Source organism: Paralichthys olivaceus, chromosome 4 (assembly GCF_024713975.1).
Source record: "Paralichthys olivaceus isolate ysfri-2021 chromosome 4, ASM2471397v2, whole genome shotgun sequence".
Taxonomy (NCBI): Eukaryota; Metazoa; Chordata; class Actinopteri; order Pleuronectiformes; family Paralichthyidae; genus Paralichthys; species Paralichthys olivaceus.
Genome location: NC_091096.1, coordinates 20,363,725 through 20,383,055, shown reverse-complemented (window position 1 = coordinate 20,383,055; position 19,331 = coordinate 20,363,725). Strand labels below are relative to the sequence as shown.

Here is a 19,331-nt window from a genome sequence, read left to right as displayed (position 1 = left end):
TGCTTTTGTCATTCTTTACTCTCCAACATATGGCCTCCATCTGATAGAGTTACATGTTTTAGATGGATTTTATATGACATTGGGTTTGATAACCGTCTGAGCTGCCAGATAGATTTTCTCATGCCAGGCAATCATGATACTCCTTTTTTATTATAAAACTAAAGCTTCCATATTTCTCAGGTTTTATAGTCTCATTCATCTTCTGCTGAGGTTTTCCATTTGCATATATAATTTCCTGACATGAACAGGAGAGATTTTTTCCCCACTTGTACAAACACAGCTGGAATGATCCATCACTTGATTTATTCCCTGGTCTAATATACGTTGCAGAGGAGAGCACAGGGAGGACTGAAGGGGAGAGCTCCTCTGTCTTTTTGTCTTGGGTGCAGATAGAACTGTTGCTTGATTAATTGATTAATTGATCAATCAGCAATAAATCAATTTTGATGTCAATTGTTAAGCAAAAATTACAGACATATACATTTTCTCATGCTATTGTCAACAGATTATCAGTTGGTCATACAAAGCATGACATTTTTATGACAACCTTTGGCTTTTCACTATTGTATGACATTTTTTAACCAAATTATTCACTTTTCAATTGTGAAAACCATATGCAGATTATTATTATTATTACTGTTACGGTGGTAACACCCATAACCCATATATATATATATATATATATATATATGCCTCATGTGTCATAGACAATAAAGGTGGTCATGGTTCCTAATTCTTTATTATTTTTAATATAATGATAAAACTGGATTACTGACTTTGAGGGTTAAATTCTTTACTTATTCTGCTAACATGCTTTTATTTCCTAACAACAGTGAATATCACAGAGCCATTTGCAGTTTACTCTTTAAATGTTGAACATGAATTCAAAATTAATTTTCACACATCACGTGCTAATGAAGGTGCAATAATCACAGGTACAATAACCTGTGTAGATAGGACTGTGTTTGTATCCTCGTTGTGTCGTCCGTCAGTGTGAAAGACTGAAAGCGTGATTTTTCTGTTGAACCTCCCTGGAGATCACAGAGAGCTTGGTTTTGCTATTAGTGAGGCTGGAGCATACCAGGACATTAGCATCAAACTGTCTCCTCTCATCAGGTGAAAGTCTCTCCAGCAGCACAGGGGAACAAATGACAAAAACCAACGAAAACAAAGTGGGCTGCATTTACAGAATTAACTGTCAGTTTGTGCTACAGGCAGCAGGGATTAAAAAGCGATGTTGGCTGCAACAGTCACCAAGACACAAACAAGCCAATGACCTTGAGCTTTAACAAGCTTTCCTGCTACAAAATGCTGCAAGACCCTTAACCTTCATTCAGATAATTACTAAAGGAGACCATCTAACAGTGCCATTAATAGCGTTCCAATGATGAGGAGTGTATTAGTAGTGTGTGTGTGCTGTGGATACAATGGGCTCTGACAGGAAATAATGCAGTGCATCCTGTTGCTGGAAAATATAGTGAACGTACCAGCCAGGCTTCACAGCATGGGTCCCGTATACAAGATCTGATAAGAGAAGAAACTGGCAGAACAGAGGACAATACAGCTGATTAGTTTAGGACAGCAGAGCTCCAGTGGTACCATTCATTCTTCTCGTACCCAGGTGGTTGCCATGCCAACTGCCATTGAAGATTTCACTGCAAAGTATATGGCAAAAAAAGCACCATGATAGAACAACAATATGGCTGTGCTTGACATATAAGAGCCTATAGATTTGAACAGCCTAGCCTCTCCCTGCTCTGTAATTCATAAGTTGAATGGATGTTTGAAACTGAGGTGTGGCCCTGACAGGTCCAATTTTGCTGTTGCTGCTTGATGATTGTGTAGCAATCAATTTTCCTCTGCACCAACCATCTCAAGATGGCTGCCACTGTGTTATTCTGAGATGAAAAGAATTGGAGGGTTATTTACACGGCCACAGGATATGGAAAGGATCTTTGTATTTTGTTGTGACTGTGAATGATTTTGTGAGACGCTGGAATGGTACTCCACCGGATGATCTAAACAATGTGATATCCAGTCAATATTCATTAATAATAAAAATAAAAATTACAGAGTTAAAAGTTTTGTCATTTATTATTTGACTACAATGGCAACTCTCAGGACAGCCAAAGTGGTGTCCTTTTCGACTCCCCCTCTTTCTTCTCAGAGGTCAGATTCCTCTTTGAAAACAGGCTGGGAGATTTTCTCTCCTCACTGGGGACTTTTAAGACAACAAACCAGTCATGCTTAAACGTTTAGGCCTCCCAACAGTATGTGCTCCTCCACAGGATAGAAAGGATTATCAGTTACACGAAGTAAAGTCTCCCAGTTTTGTCAAGCTGTTCCACATGCTTGTTCGTCATTGTTCATTTAGATAGATAGATAACATACAATACAAAATATATAGGAAATTATAAAATCAAATCTAAAATGTTAAAAATTGTGAAAGGCTTTAAACTTCATAGCTTCTCTTTCAAAAGACAGAGGGTGGTTCATCGTGTCTTTTTTTCCACATGGACCACACATGGTAGGAAACTGGCATTTCCCAGTGGAAAGCATTATACAAGACAGCAAGCAGAGACTTGATAGCGCTGGATAGCTCGGCTGGACAGTGCTTTGACAGCTGCTCTCCAAGGAGAGGTTTGGTGGAATATTAAAAGCAATGGATAAAGCCTCCAGTTTCCTCGAGTTGTCTCCAGTTTTATATTGACATGAAAGGTTTATTTTACTTTGTGTTTGTCTGTGCTTGATCAGTGCACATATTCTGTGAGATTGCAGAAACCCAGTCATTTACAGTAACCCTGGAAACTGCCGGCCGTGCAATGAGGCCAAGCAGAATGGGGCTGATGGTGGATCAAATTTTAATTGGGATAAAGCTGCGGTGGCCAAGAACCTGAGTGAACGGTTGGTCATATCTACCATGTGTCACTAGATCTGGGCTCATTTATTGAACAGGGCTACTGGAGATCGATGGCAACTTGCTGTCCTCCTTCTATCACGTTATGATGCCTGTGAATTCAGTTTTCATTTCTAGCGGGGGTGCACGCTATTTTGGTATGTGACATCCACCGTCTGATTGGCTGTGACAACGTTAGTGAAAGATCTGAATCACATGCTGACACCGAGGAACTCTTTGGGAAAAGTGAGGCAGTAAGAAGAATTGTCTGCGCTGCACACAGATGTGACTGCAGCCGAGCAGAATGTGGCTTTAGAAAGCAGGACTGACATGAACATTTATACGAATTAAAGGAGGAGGGTCAGCAGATCTAATGCACGCTGGATTGATTCTACCTTTTGGTCCGCTAATGCAGTTGTGTTTTTAATAAACCCCAATCTCAGTCTCCTCTCTCTCTCGTCTCTTGCTCTTTTCTCTTCAAATCAGTTTATTTCTCTATACTAAATGCAATTTTAAGGTTGCGCGCTGCAAAATTGATATCAGTTTTTTTAGCCTTGTTTCATTTCATGCTTGGCAGACTTTATGGTTCAAAACGACAGAACCAACTTTCCATTTAAAAAAAACATATTAGACATGAATTTGGAGGGACTAAGTTTACAGAAAGATACTTTGGAGATATACATGAACAGATTGTAAAATGAGAAGACTGAATCCCGTCTCTAATATAAATAAAGCTACAGCCTGGACAGGGTTGGCTTAGCTTGGCACAAACTGTAGAACAATGGGGGGAAAAGCAGCCTGGTCCTGTCTTCTACAAACAAAAATCTGCCTTCCAGCACCCAAGGCAAACTGTTTAGTACAACAGTTTGTATGGTGGTATTTGTTGCTTTTTGTACGGAAGCTATGTTATGCTAAGCTAAGCGAGTACTTGTTGCATGTAGCTTCAAATCTATCTTACAGACATAAGAGTCATATCATTATCATCAAATAAAATAAGAGCGATTAATTACCTAAACACCCTACTGTTTCTTTCTCTATAATGAGACATATAAGCCTTAAATCTGCAGAAATTGAGTTTTGGCTATTTGGGGGCAGCAGAATCAGGCTGTGAACACGTCTCCTCTACTCCTCCCACTATCCAGAAATGAAGCCAAAATATGAAGTCAGATATGAAGGCTGCCATCTTGCAACAAAGACATAATTTGGAGTCAGTCTGCTCAGTCCCAATGGGGATAGGAGCTGCAGTATCAAGGTGCCACCCATTCACATGCTCAACCATTTGCAAGTCAGTCTCATCTGTCAATCATGACGTTTCACCCAGTTATATTTTTAGCAGGAAATAACTACTTTAAATCAAAATCATCAGACAGATGAAAACTTGAACAAAGATTAATGTGATAAGATCTTACTTTAAAATAACATTAACGACTGGTCGATGTTCCATACACTAACATGGATGAGGCTGGACTTATGACCTATACTGCAGCCAGCCACCAGTTGGCGATTAAGACACCTTGGCTTCACTTTTGGGGAGCAGTCGTGTCGTCCATCTTTAAACACTGTGGGCTACTATCCAGCAGTTATTGAGCAACATTTGCAATCATTTGTATCTGTGTTCACCACCTGATGATTGCAACTTCTATATTAACTCTGAATATTGACTGAATATATTCATCAATGAAGGAAATATCTTTCTCTGTCTGTAGCTATACTATCCTTTAGCTGCTACTTGCTAACTTTATTTGTAGTGGATTTACAGTGTACAGTGGATTTATCACAGTATCCTTTTGCACCTATTTACCGATGCAGGCAGTAAACAAGGTAAATGGGAGCGGTGGGAATGAACTAAAGAATGAACTAAAGTCATTTAATAAAACACAAATATGGACCAAAAAACTAAACAATGGGCTGAAAGACAATAAAGAGCCCTGTAGAACTGCACTCGGTCTTGATCATAGTTATTAACAATAACAACAGATTATTTACTTACTAATATTCAGAGAATCAAAATAAATCATCCCTGTGAATATTAAAAAACCCCAGAGTTACTTATGTTGAAAAACAATGAATGTTACTGTCGATTATATAAACTGTTGTTCTGTAATACTCTGCAGCATGTGCTGCTCCCAAAACTCCCATTTTAACAGAGGAGCATCGGGGTGAGCTCTGTGTCAGATGTGATCTGTGCAACTGATGGGGGTTGTTTGTCATCCATGACTACCTGAGGCACTGTGGCATTTGTTCTTAGCTGGGGTTATTTAAAGCCTCTGGGATTTATAGGACTGTGCTGCAGTGATGGTGTCAAGGATCACTTCAGCCTGGCTCGTGTAAGGGGCTGACATACTGCAGGAGAGATTGCCCTTCGCTCGATGATTTGCTTCGAGAACACAATGTGTATGGATTTAGGGTTTGCGGTGAGTGAGGAGTCGAAGGCAAAATGGAGCCACTTCATCAATACAGTGTGTTCGCTTTGATTTTAATTGACTGGAAAAGTTGAAAAGATGGATCAGACTTCAGGTGTATTCAAATTTTATATTGACAGCTGTCAACTTTTAAAACTACAAAGAGGATATAACTTGGTGGACGGATGTGGTATGTGTCAGGAGAGAACTCGTTCATTTAGGTGCAGATCTGGATCAGGGGGCAGATCAAGGATTATTTTTCTTTAATATTTCAAGCCAGTGTTTTTCTACATTTTCACCATCTTTGGAGAGAATAATTCATCTTGATGAAAAAAATCCGGCACATTTCAGGGAATGATTTAATGAGTGTGTGTAACTCAGTGCAGCTTGGTGGACACGTGTGATCTTCTGAGTACTATTCTTGTTTCTTTGTCTCTGTTTTTGAAAAAAGACCATTACATGACATCATACACAATACCGTTCATATAACAGAATATCGTGAATGAGGAATTCATAAATCATACATACAGTATATTCCCACATACATTAAAAGAAGGTAATTGTCACCTATGCTCAGAATGCACCACCTCCTCCAGCACAAGAGCTGCAGCTGTAGAACAAGGGGTGCAGATTTTGATTGATCGGTGCATCACTGGTTTTTTTTCTTCTGCCTTATACAATATGCACATATATGAATGCATGTATGCTGTGGCAAGGAATAACATCCATGCTGGATTATGGTTAGTGTTGGCAGCAGTAAATCTTTTAACAACCACACTAACAATGAGCAGGGAACAGGAAACACTGACACCTCATTTTACACTAACAGGTGAATTATACATACATCTGTGCTCTGTATTGTAATTTACAACATTTTCACCATCAATACATACTATATATCATCATGATCTATAAATAATGTATCTCTATTATTCATTGCTTCCACCCATTTTTCCTCACTACTCTCTGTAAGTAACTCAGAAAACAATACTTTTCTGTCCTATTTGCATTAATTATTGTTACATAATGTTTTGGGGCCTTGGATGATCATATTTATAAAAAGATATTACTGTAAGACATATCTTTTCTTTTATAGCATACCCATTACCCAGGAACTCATAACGTCAAGTAGAGTAGGCAAACACACTTAGTACAGAGCAAGCGCAAGAACAGTTTTTGAAAGCAATTTAGATGTTGAACAGGAGAGTGGTATGAGTTTATTCGTCTGTTTACTAATTTAACATTATAATTAATTATTATTTTCATTTTGTCATTTTGTCATTGTTGTCATTACAGTATTCCCTGCCCTGCCACAATTTCACTCACCATTAAAGTTAGATATCAACAAAGTTCTGAACCCTTTTTCCGATTCACTATAATATATATAAAATCAGTCATCATAGTAATATTCTTATTTCTATATTTAATTTGAGAATTTCTATGTTTTTAGTCCTTGACAATAGACCTATGACTAATAACACGGGTTCACAAAAGATAAATATCCTCATGTCATTATGAGATACTGCAGTGGTTACCTTGTGTGTTGTAAATCTTTCTTTCTTTCTTTCCCGTCCTGCTCGTCTCTTTCTGTCCACCATGTCTTGCTATGTTGTGGCTGGTTCCTTTTAAAATGTATCTTTAAGCCTTCCTACACCACAGAGGCTATTAAACGTCTGTTGAAATCAGTTTTGGTCAAGATAAATTAAAAAAACTAATAAAAATACACAAAACGAATTGCTCCCCAAACATTGTTAAGCATGGACATGGGAGCTCCAGCAGCAAAACAATTCATCATTAATGGAGCACTTTATGGATTCACACAGGCAGTGACACATAAAATTATTAACATTTTTCCCACAAGAAGCAGCTGTATAATATCTCATGTATTAACAAGCCTATGTCTCTAAATCCAAATATGGCCTTATATGTGAATCCAGTTGCTTTATGCTTTGTAGAAAGAGACAAGGGGCAGCAGTCTAAACAGTTGATAGAGTGTGTTGAATTAAAGAAGTCATCAAAGAGAAATCAAATATTTCATGTGACAGCGAGATAATGTTTCAGAAATGTTTGGAACATGTTATCTGTTCTTGTTCTACCTTATCACCTGTGATGGAACAAAACAAATCTGCTTGTCTGTTCGTTTATGCACGTGTGCTGTGACAGAAATTTTCCATTATAGGTTTTCTTCCTCTCCAGATTGCAGAAGCTTCTCTGGCCACACGTCATTGTGCTGAACTTTCCACCAGCCCATCAACTTTCCACTTATCAATCATATTGAAGTACTGGCCCGCTGTCAAAAAAAACAATTTCATGTCGCAACAGTGCTACGCAGTTGTCCTGACGTTTAAGTCTAAATCAAAGAAATGTTCACCTCTCCCCTTCTGTCAACTGCAAGAAAAATCCAGATGTGACTGACAGAAGTGGAGATTGCACAAGAGAAGTACAACAGCCATTCCAAGTTTCAATAAATTGAGTCATTTCATATTGACATAGTGGCTAAAATCAAGTCCTGCGGCACACTTCCTCCCAACTTCTGCAGCATTTCTGCCCTTCTCTAAAAATTATGTGCATATAAATCATCTTTCTTGAGTGACATGAGCCCCGAGTCACAGTGTCAGGTACACACCCACAGAGCTGTTGTTGATGGTGGCAAATCATTTCACCGTTCTGCCTCTCTCGGACAAATTACGGCTCCCTCAAACGGCCTCCACTTGAAACAGGAGTGTGTGGGGACGGTGTGAAGAAGCAGTTAACAATCTGTTGCTCAAGCAAGAGAAGGTGCAAAGGATGGGTTTAAAATAGCTCCAGGGTGTTAACTGCAGAGGGATCTGGACGGAGGTTTTAATCGTGATGATTTTTGGATGTGCATTACTGCAGATGTAGAGACATGGGACCTGGGTTCCGTAGATTATGAGACATGTAAGACAAAGTTCATCAGTAGCGTGTGATCTTGCAGGACAACCCTGACATGTCATTGAGTGTATCAATATTCATACTTACATGCTAGCAGAGAAAATGATTTAAGTTATATAATTTATGTGTGCATAGTTTTGTTTGGGCAAATACTGCAATTTCAGTGGAGTAGGAACAGATGACATGCTCTGTACTTGACATTATGTGCGTGTGTTCAGCAACAATCCCACTTTTCATTCAAGAACCTCACAGTCTGTCCACAGATCATGACAGGATGTGAAAACTTCACTGTGCATTGCCCACAGTGTCCACAGGCACAGTGCACTCTACTGTGGAGAGAAAACACAGTGATGTCTATCCACAGGCTTGATACTGAGTCCACACAATTAACACAAAGTCCTACAGGAATTTTGAGCATTGGACTTCAATGACATATCACATCAGTTGTATATTACGGGGATATTTTTGCTTTTGCGCATTTGCATCTGCGTCATTACGCTTAGCCTGCATGTGCTCGACAATAATGTATGTGATGTCTCTCACACATTTCTGGCCTTCATGCTGGTGAAAGCAGACCAAGTGTGCAAAATTTCAAATCTCTCAAGTTCCCCCCCATCGGCCCCCTTGCGCGCGCGTGCGTGCGTGCCACAGAGAATATCTTATGTAACATGTTCGCAAGCACATCACATCCCCGCCTGTGCGCAGCGCTGTGTGGAGTAAGGTCGCTTTAAGAGCTGTATCTGAGCTGCTATCAGTGATCCTGACAGGACGCCTCCTGTCTCCTGCTCGACCCAAAACTCTGCGTGTCTCACTGGATGCGAAGCAGAGCGCCAAGTCCCGGAGGAGAGAAGACCTCGGTAAGACCCTCTGAGTAACAGACTGAATTCAATGTGGCATTTGGTGTTGGAACTCTTTTTTTTGTGTGCAGGGTAAACTGAGAGTAAGATGTCTGTTATAGATTTTAATGTGTTTTTTTATTATCACAATTCCAGATGGAAGCTCTGATTGCTTTGATGTTTCAGCCTGTTTTAAAAATGTATGTATTTCAACGTGCGTTTGGTGAGTTTACACACTGGTGCTGTGAGTCCCTGAGGTGTCAGTCTGTGTATGAGCTGTATAGTGATGAGATGTCTGAGTAGCCTTCTCACTTTGCTGATCTCCATCTGACGCGCTCCAAGTATAAAGTAGCTCTGGTTCAGTTCATGGACACCCAGCTGGTCTTTAAGGGTGGAAATGAGTGATGGGTCTCCACTGCCCCCCACGACAGGGGAGCCGTCACACACACACACACACACACACACACACACACACACACACACACACACACACACACACACGGTGTAAGGGTACACTGGAGGACCGGGGAGTCTCCTCCACCTGTCCAGAGCTGAGAGTCCACCTCAGAGCGCGCACACAGAGGATCAGCTGTGTGTGTGGGATCCACTCACAGGAACCTCTCCACACTTTCCATCCCTACATGTGTTTTCCAGTCTGATGGTGTCCGATGTTTATCTGTTTTATTTTGCATGAACTATTCCCGACTGGTGGCTATTTATTAGTGTGATTTTGTGCAGGGGACTGAACATAGCGGAGATCGTTGGTTCAATTTACATACATCTCTCCGTTTTGAGACTAATCTACATGAGCGATACAGTTTGATTGTCTATCAATCAATAAAATTGTATTTGTACAGCCCACACTCGCAAATCACACTTTCCGTCATATGCCTTATTTATGTACTTATTACTTTTGTGTAATCTGCAGCTTGTGCTTTATAATAAGTCTTAAGAATTAAGAATTAATTGTGTCCTTTGTAAATGTCTTTGTTCCATTTATGAACTTCCCTCAACACAAAGCATGCATCACTTTGAGTTTCCAATTCCTACCACAGTAATATTCAGCATCCAGGCTGCAGCATGGCCATCATTCGTAGACCATACATCCAGAAATTCACTTGAAGTCAGGCTGACACCCAGGAGGGGATTAATTATCCTGAAGTCTAAACACAGAAGCCTGTGAACCACAGAGGAATTCAAGTGGCATTAGCTCCAGCATGTACAAGTGTGTACTTTGGTTATTAAAATGCTGTCTTTGGTTGTAATTAGTGCAGATGAAACAGCACATTATAATGACATTACTGCTCATAACAGAGACAGCCACAAGCAGCTGATGTCCTGCCTGTCAACATCTGTCATTGTTAAACTTTAGATTTCATTCTGTTGCGTAGCTGTGTATAAAATTCATTTCTATCCGTGTGCTAAATATCCTGGTTCATCCCTTTTATTTTATATTTTATTTTTATGTGTGAGAGTATATATGCACACTTACACACACAGTTCAGACTGGCCTCGCTGTAATAAAATTGTGTTTCTTTTTTCCCAGTACATTATTTAGAAACTGTACAGACCACATGTGCGTCAGAGTCTAAATGACAGGTGTGAGTTCCTTTATGGACACAAAGAGAATGAATTCCTTCTGTCAAAAGAAGAGAAAACAGTGAGGGGGAACAATCGTCTCTGAAAGCCAAAGCCATTATCAGCATTATTGTGATGGAAATTTCAATCAGCATGTCATTATAGTGATTCCCACTCAGTCTGTGCTGTTTTCTTGATGATACACATCAGTGCATCATTTATTCTTATAGCCTGTACTCGAGGAAACAGAAAATCTGCATTCTGTCAACAGCCTCATGATACTGAATGTCTGTGTAATAGTGAAACCACTGCTGATGAGTACAAAGGTGAAATTGGACCAGTGACTATGTATCAGCCCCAAAAAGACACGTGTGGAACTAGAGGAGTGAATATAAAATCCCCTCCTGCAGCATGAGAATCACTGTCTGCCACAAACCCTCATTTATAAGAAATGGGTGAGGGTCAATTTTACATGAGCTACATTTCAATTTGACTGATAACCCATCCCAAGGGTTTATAACATTAAAAAGAAACTTTTCCTGGCAGAAAATTTACTAATTTCTTGTTCTTCATTTCGCAGGCAGAAAATGAAGATGGCTGTAATGACGTCCAAAGATTAAGGATGAGGGAAAACTGAAAAAAAAAAAATATAATTCACAAAGTAATTACTCTAGGTTTGACACAACAAATTAGTTGAATTAATTGCCAGTGTTTGAAGTGAGGAAGGAGAAGCATCATGGAGCTGCAGCACAGCACCAATCACAACCAAGCCTTGTGGAAAGAGATACCGTGGGATTTCGGGGAGGAGTGCTCACTCTCAGTGAGCGGCACCACGTTCCTCATTGTAGCTTACAGCACAGTATTGGCAGTAGGTCTCATCGGGAACTCTTGCCTGGTGTTTGTCATCACTCGGTACAAGGAGATGCGCAACGTGACCAACATCTTCATCGTCAACCTGTCTTGTTCTGATATCCTCATGTGCATTTTCTGCCTGCCGGTCACTATTATCTACACTTTGATGGACCACTGGATCCTGGGAGACACCCTCTGCAAGCTCACGCCCTTCATCCAGTGCATATCAGTCACTGTCTCCATCTTTTCTCTCGTCCTTATCGCCATGGAGCGCTACCAGCTCATTGTCCACCCGACTGGATGGAAGCCTGTGGTGGGCCAGTCCTACCTGGCCGTGGCTGTCACCTGGATTGTGGCCTGCCTTATCTCCGTGCCTTTCCTCTCATACAGCGTACTTGCCCTGCCTTTACAGAACCTGAGCGCCCCCTTTCTAGTTGGCGATCAACTCGTTTGTATGGAGCGGTGGCCGTCACTTGAAGAACGCAGAGCTTACACCACCTCCCTGCTCATCTTCCAGTACTTCCTCCCACTCATCCTCATCATGGTCTGCTACCTGCACGTCTACCTGCGCCTGAGGAGAAGGAAGGACATGGTGGAGCGTGGCAGGAACACCACTCAAAAGAAAAACAAGGGCTCCACAAGGATCAACGCCATGTTAATCTCCATAGTGGTGGCCTTCACCATCTCCTGGCTCCCTCTCAACATCTTCAACACTGTGTTCGACTGGAACCACGAGGCCATCCCGTCCTGTAGCCACGACATCATCTTCTCGTTCTGTCACCTCACGGCCATGGCCTCCACCTGCATCAACCCCATCATCTACGGTTTCCTCAACAGCAATTTCCAGAAACACCTCAAATCCACTCTGTTGCACTGTCGCTGCTGGGGGGTGGCAGAGCGGTATGAGAGCGTCCCTCTCTCCACTGTCAGCACAGAGGTCACCAAGGGGTCTATCTTGAGCAATGGATCTATCAGCATCAATTCTTAATTCCAAGCCTTTTCAGTAAAAGAGAAAGAAACTACTGGGGCCACTCCAGCCCTCATTGTGTCATTCTTAGGAGCTTCGCTTGCTTCATTGCGTGCAAAAGCGAGGTTGACATTTACAAAGTTATAAACCTCACAATAGCAGTCCAGAGGGAGTGGACTGTAGACACTTTAACCACATGGCAGAGCGCCCACAATTTAGTAGAGGAAGTAGATATCAAAATGATGGTACAAAGGTTGGACAAGTTTAAGTATTGTGGGCAACTGCAGACAATTTACATAAGCACTTTTGCAACTGTAGTCTGTGTAGTTGTGGAGCCACTGGAGTTTTGAAAATACAAAAGGTTTGGGGTTGTGTTGCTGTTTTATGTTAATAGTATTAATGAAAATATGAAGGGGTTGTGAACTGTGTTGTGTTAGAGATCATCGACACAGTAGCAGAACAGAAGGAGAGGACATTAGCGTTCTAAATGTGGCTCTGGGCGTTCATTTAGCCCGATTTACTCGCATCACCTTAATGCATTTCTTATTACCTGATATCCCAGCAAACTGTGTAATAATCTTTCTCAAACAACCTTGGCAAGAGCAATGGTACGCATCTCTGCTGTCTGCCAAGGTCTGCGTTCTGCTGTACTATTTGTAGAATGAGTTGTTTTATACAGCAACCTTATGTATGAAGTGCCATAAAACAGAATAAAATGGAAGTGAGGGACTTTGTCTTCTGCTGTATCTAACATTATGAAATATATGTATGCCCTGTAAAAGATGTGATACATTTATAGTTTATCGATGTGGTTGGCAATAAAGAGCACCGTGTAGCATAGCAGATATCTCCTAGGAAACCTGTTGTTGGTCACTTTGTGGTGCTGGACTAAATTAAAACACTCACTATTATCTTTAATGACAATGTCTATGTTGTAATATTGGATCTTAATTTTTACGATTAGTTTTTTATTTGGTTGTATTGCATTTTTGTTCTTTTTCTTCGTCAGGTCCATCTTGCTTTCTGAGTATGTGTTAAGCCAAAATTGATTTTTGTTGTCACCTTAAAGGTCAGTTCATCCACATTGTTCTACAGAAATCTGATTGGTCCCAAGTGCCAAATTCACACACAGAGACAAGTTGTCCACAGTAGGAAACACTGTGGAATATCACAGTCTGGATGAAACAGCCTCGATGCTGATCCACACTTGCATGGCATGGTGTTGTTTATTATGGAATGTACATTAAAAAACCCACCACAAAAGTTTTTTTTTTGTTTGTGTCTGAGGTCAAATTCAGTGTGCTGCCTGTTTGTGCATTATTCAGGGGGAAGTCTGAGATAACAACACATTTTTGATGCGTTTGTGTTGAATAAATCAGTGTGGTGTTTGTTGGCTTAAATGCACAGGAAGGGGAGGGGAAAAAAACTGTGTGAGAGATCAATGGGGTTTGTGATAAATATTCATGCTTAGGGAACACATGTTAACAATTTCACTTTTATCTGTCTGAAATTAGAAGCATGTCACTGATTCAGGAAGGAGAAGTGGTAAGGAATCTGCTTCCTGGGGGCCTTTTAGTTTTAATGGTGTCGTAAGAGGTCAAGTGTGGGACATTACAGTTTTAGACTCTGACAGTGTCTCAGATAATCCTCCAAACTGTTTTCCCAGAGGCAGCAGAGCTCTCAGAGGTCCTTGTCAGTATAATGGACTGTGTGCTTCTGCTGCTTTGGCCCCACCTGACCTTTACCAGCTGTCAATCCCCTCACCTCTCCATCCTTCCTTTCACCTGTCTGTCCTTTTAAAAACACCACTGAATGAAGTCACAGTGTTTCATTTTGTCAGGAATAAAGAACCCAAGATGCCAAGAGCTGCACACTGTCTCCGGTGACACTTGACGATGAGTGGAACTCAAATGATGCCGCTGTATGATGTTTCCCCAAGTAGCTGTGAAGGGGCTGTGGGCACATTAATGTTCTTTATAATGACGCTCAGCTGGAGACAAACACTTAATGGCTCTGTGGGGCTGGACTCTCCTCGCCAGTGGAGCAGTTTCAGAAAAATGAACATCTTGGCTCTCAGCATAATTCAGAGAGATTCTCAAACAAGCAATCTCCGCAGATAACAGGAACAACATGAACTGCGTAGTTGGCGAGAGATTTCAACAAGCTGTTGTTTGGAGCTCTTAAATTCTCGTCAGTCCCATATTTTTGCCTGCCTTACTACTATGAGAGTCGGGCATAATTCATCCCGCGTTGCCTTGTTCCCGTATTAATAACAGCTTTCTAACTGCTGCTGCTTTGTAGAAGAAAGTCTTTCAACCCTTTTGTGTGAATCTATCTCCCTAACCAATTCTTGTAAAGATCAGGAGGCTGCAGTTTTCACCACATGTAGGATCTACAGTATATGTGAATCTGCAGGGTCTTTACTGAGCCTAGGGACATAATATGAGGTGACATGATAGAGATATCTTACAAAATGATTTTTTAAATTAAAAAAATTAATTTTATGCAGTGATGTCAGATTTGAAGTAATTTGCCTCATACGCATTTGATCCCTTGTGCCATATGAAAATATCAAAGGTAAAGCCTGACTCTGGAATCCTGATCATGATATAACACACAGGGCTACACCAGACAGGACACAGAGACAACTCACGTAAAGGAGTCAAACATCATGGATCAGGTCCTTCCAAAATTCCCCTGTTTTCTTATCTTTCTATTGAATTGCCCTAATGGTTCCAGTTTTTCCTGTCTTCACATCTATCAAGAAGCATTTCTGGGAGTATTTCCTGGTTATACCTCTTTATTGGTTTGAATTTCATAACAGCATGATAACATAGCAGCCTGTTTAATGAGTCATACACACAAACAATCTTTCAGAGTAAATTCATGACAAAACAGTCCAACGTCTCTAAAATATGAATATGAATAAAAATATCAGTTTTTTACCAGATAGACAGACAGACAGACAGATAAATAGATAGACAGACAGACAGACAGACAGACAGAACGACAGACAGATAGATAGATAGATAGATAGATAGATAGATAGATAGATAGATAGATAGATAGATAGATAGATAGATAGATAGAAAGATAGAAAGATAGATAGATAGATAGCATCAACGATAACTCTGTTCAGTTCAAGTGGCCCAGTAGAACGTAACTGTGCAAGCATGGAAAATACCACTGCCCTGTACCTTCAAATTTAAATGTAATTCACCCATCATGACAGCTCCTCAAAAGTGAAGCCAATAAAGCATCTTGATCGCTGGCTGGCTGCAGAACAGGTAATACATCTTGCCTCCTCCATGTTAGTGGACTGGACATGGATCAAAATTGAAAAATTAAAGTACATGTCAAGATAGTTTGTGTAATTTTAGGTAGTTTTTTGCAACTTTCAAGTATTCATTTTTTTAATTTTTTGGATAAGTTTGGATTGAATTTGTTATTTAATGCTATTAAAGCGTCAAGACTGACAGCTGAGACTGACTCACAATTTGCAGAGCGTATATTGGCAGGACCTTGGTACCACAACTTTTTACTGCACAGACTCTGGCTCCAAATGTGAAAGATGGCAGCGTTAGTATCTGGGATCTTCTTGGCTTCATTTCTGGATGGTGGGAGGAAGTGGAGATGTGTCGTCTTTATATACAACCTATGGTGCAGAAATAACAAATATGTGTGAAATCATCCAATGGCCCAGAGAAAGTCAGTAAAAAAACAAATGTTTTCTTTAATAACTAAATGCAGCATTCCTATGATGTTTCCTATTTTAAATAAAAACGTAAATTATGTTTCTTTCTGGGAGCAATGAGTCTGATACAGTGTCTCGGATCTCCAAATAGAGGGTAGATGGGCAGCCAGAGTTATTGTTCATGACAGAGTTGATCTTGAGTAAATATTTTATGTCCTGCTGTTTCACCTGTCATATAATTATCCTTCATCATATCACTTTCAATAAAGGTTCAACACTTGACCTACATGGTGTCATGTGTATGTTCAATGAAAGTACAAGCAATCTCAACAACAAGAGGAAACCCACGGAAGTGATTTTTTTCCCTCGTGTGTGCTTGCTGAGCAACACCTGAGTGACCGACTGTGTGAACTACTTTGAAAAACACACTTTCCATTGAAGATAAGAGCGGGGGCCACCCCATATGGTGCTCAGCAGGATATTACAGGCTGTTGTATCACTGTCAGATCTCCATGATGAATACACTTCAGCTTGTTTTTCACTTTGGTAAATTCCATCTTCTATTGGCAAACACACACGTGACGCCTGCTCAAATAATTTTCATTTTGCTCATCCATCCATGATCAGTCTCTTTTATAATACTGAGGAGATTGTGGAGTGGGTGTGAATCGAGCCAAGCAAACAGTGAGCAAAAATGAATTGGCCTCAGACTCATGGTGAACAAACACAATAAAGTACAGTAAATTACAATAAATAACAGTATTGACAGGATTTGGTCCGGGTTTATTAAAAACAGTGGAGATAAAATCTTAGCAACAGTCAGATGGAATATTCTACAAATGTATTATTATAATAAGAGTATTTTATGTTTCAGAAAAGCATTATGAAGTTTTCTAGTGCCCTCTGGTGTCTGCACACTGAGCCCCTCATCAGGAGGTTCAGGTCTGATTTTTTAAGTAAATTAAATGCATAGATTTTTCAAAATAAAGGTATATGTGCTCTTCTTATTTTCCGCAAAGAAGAAAACGTATTTGGACCCAAGGAGGACAAGTTGAATTATTTTAATCACTACATCAGATTGGTATGATTTCTCAAGTTGTTACATTCAGGTTTGACTCTTCAAATACAACAAGGATTGTATATATAAATTGGTATGAGAACCAAAAGGAGACACAGATTAAAATAATGTAACATTTAACACCTCATTACATCCAAGGCTGTGGTTGGCTATAGTTGGTTGACCACAAATCAAGTGAGCACTTCCTCATCACCATCTGATCAGGTGTTAATGTCAAACTGCATTTGTCGATGCTTTTACAGGAACAGAGCAGTTTGCCATGAGGGGGGTGGATGCTGTAAATTAAGTTGTATTGAGGTTTGAGACCATTTACTCCTTCAAAGACAAGTAATGAGATTTGATCATTTATCCTTTACATTCTCAGGAGACATGGTGCAACGATGTTCATCCTTGCTTTCTTTTAGACTTCCAGTGTAACCACTAGGGGGCAATGCTGTTTTCCTAATATGTATATGAGGTGGTCCATTCCTTCTTCATCTTACTCGAAGATTAATACTTTCTCTAGATCATGTTTCATGGCATCATATCTTGTGAGTTTTTCAATGACTAAATCTGCATGTTTAGAAATGGAACCATCAGATTTTCCTTATAAAGGGGTCAGAGATCAGTCAAGATCTGAAACAATTGTTTTGTTTTGCTGTTGATTACAAGAGTTGGATCTATGATCTTCAAGCATTTCTAATTTTGAAATGTGGTCAGTAGTGTGTCTATTGTATATTTGTACATCAGAAGAGTTATTTGTGCTAACTGTAATGCAATTTAACAATGTTTTGTACATTTTAATTGCTACATGAGACAATTAATGCAACAATAGTTGCACAACTATGAACAAAAGTATTTTTGTAAAATGGAAGGAAATGAATGTGATGAATATAGATTCCCAGCAAAGTGTTAAATGTTGGGAATACAGAACAGTGTGGCTTTAGATAAAGTTTCTAAACACAAGTAGACAATCAGAACTTTATTTAACTCTATGTTTGTATAGATCTGTCTTCACATTCAGTGATGATTCTTTCAGGAAATGATTCAATATTGAGATTTACATAAGCTTTGGTCCCAAGTGTGGGAAATTCTACATATCTATAGTTGGATATGGTCTTGATGAGGAGTTATTACACGTTGCATGACTTTTGCAGCATTCCTGCTCTTCTTTGGAGGACTTAACAGTTCCTCTCAAATCATATATTTGTAAAATGTCTGTGTAACTGTCTGAGAGACAGTCTTTATTTAGATTTCATTGAAATGTTTATTTAATATTTTCTGTCATAATTTCAGCAATGTTGGAATTCATACAATTGTAAAAACTTGATTAAAATGTAAAATATAAGATGTAGTGTGTAACAGGTCACATGACCAGAGTTTAGTTATGGGCACACCTGTTGCATTATGGGCACACCTGTTGCATTATGGGTCAGAAACAGAGGAAAGAGCCAACATGGCTGCAGAGGCCCTAAAATAATTACATTCTGCACGGTCCAAGAGGCGCACATGGTAATCTAACATTTTGTACTTTCATTTGTTTTATATCTATGTATAATATTGTTTCAAGTGCCTTTAAATGGACAATTTGATGCTTTTTCTGTTGCTGTGCTAACATGCTTGGACCTGTCTATGAACAGATGTTAGCTTGAGAGACTTTGTTGGGGCCGGTCTAAATACTGGACGCTTGCTACAGAGGCTTGTAAATACCTAAGAGATATCAATTTGAAATCTTTGTTTATGTCTTTTATTCTGTTATAGTTTTCACGGTGTTTGCTGATGAGAGGGAGAAAAATAAAGCTTCAAAAGACATCTGTATGATGCGTGGCCATTATTCATTGGTCCGGTGTACTTACAGTCTGTATAGACTATTGCTTATGATCTGCAGATGATCAGTACAATTTCTAAAAAGTCTTACCACAAAGCCATAATTCAATTCCTACCACAGTAATATTCAGCATCCAGGCTGCAGCATGGCCATCATTCGCAGACCATACATCCAGAAATTCACTTGAAGTCAGGCTGACACCCAGGAGGGGATTAATTATCCTGAGGTCTAAACACAGAAGCCTGTGAACCACAGAGGAATTCAAGTGGCATTAGCTCCAGCATGTACAAGTGTGTACTTTGGTTATT

At 39.9% G+C, this 19,331-nt stretch overlaps 1 protein-coding gene across 1 annotated transcript; it reads left to right on the top strand.

Annotated features, from left to right (window-relative positions):
• Window positions 1-8,929: 8,929 nt before the first annotated feature.
• Window positions 8,930-13,173, top strand: npy8br (neuropeptide Y receptor Y8b). Its single transcript, XM_020093634.2, has 2 exons — window positions 8,930-9,068; window positions 11,206-13,173. Exon 2 carries the CDS (start codon window positions 11,362-11,364, stop codon window positions 12,463-12,465), a length of 1,104 nt encoding a protein of 367 aa, XP_019949193.1. The 5' UTR covers window positions 8,930-9,068; window positions 11,206-11,361; the 3' UTR covers window positions 12,466-13,173.
• Window positions 13,174-19,331: the final 6,158 nt, after the last annotated feature.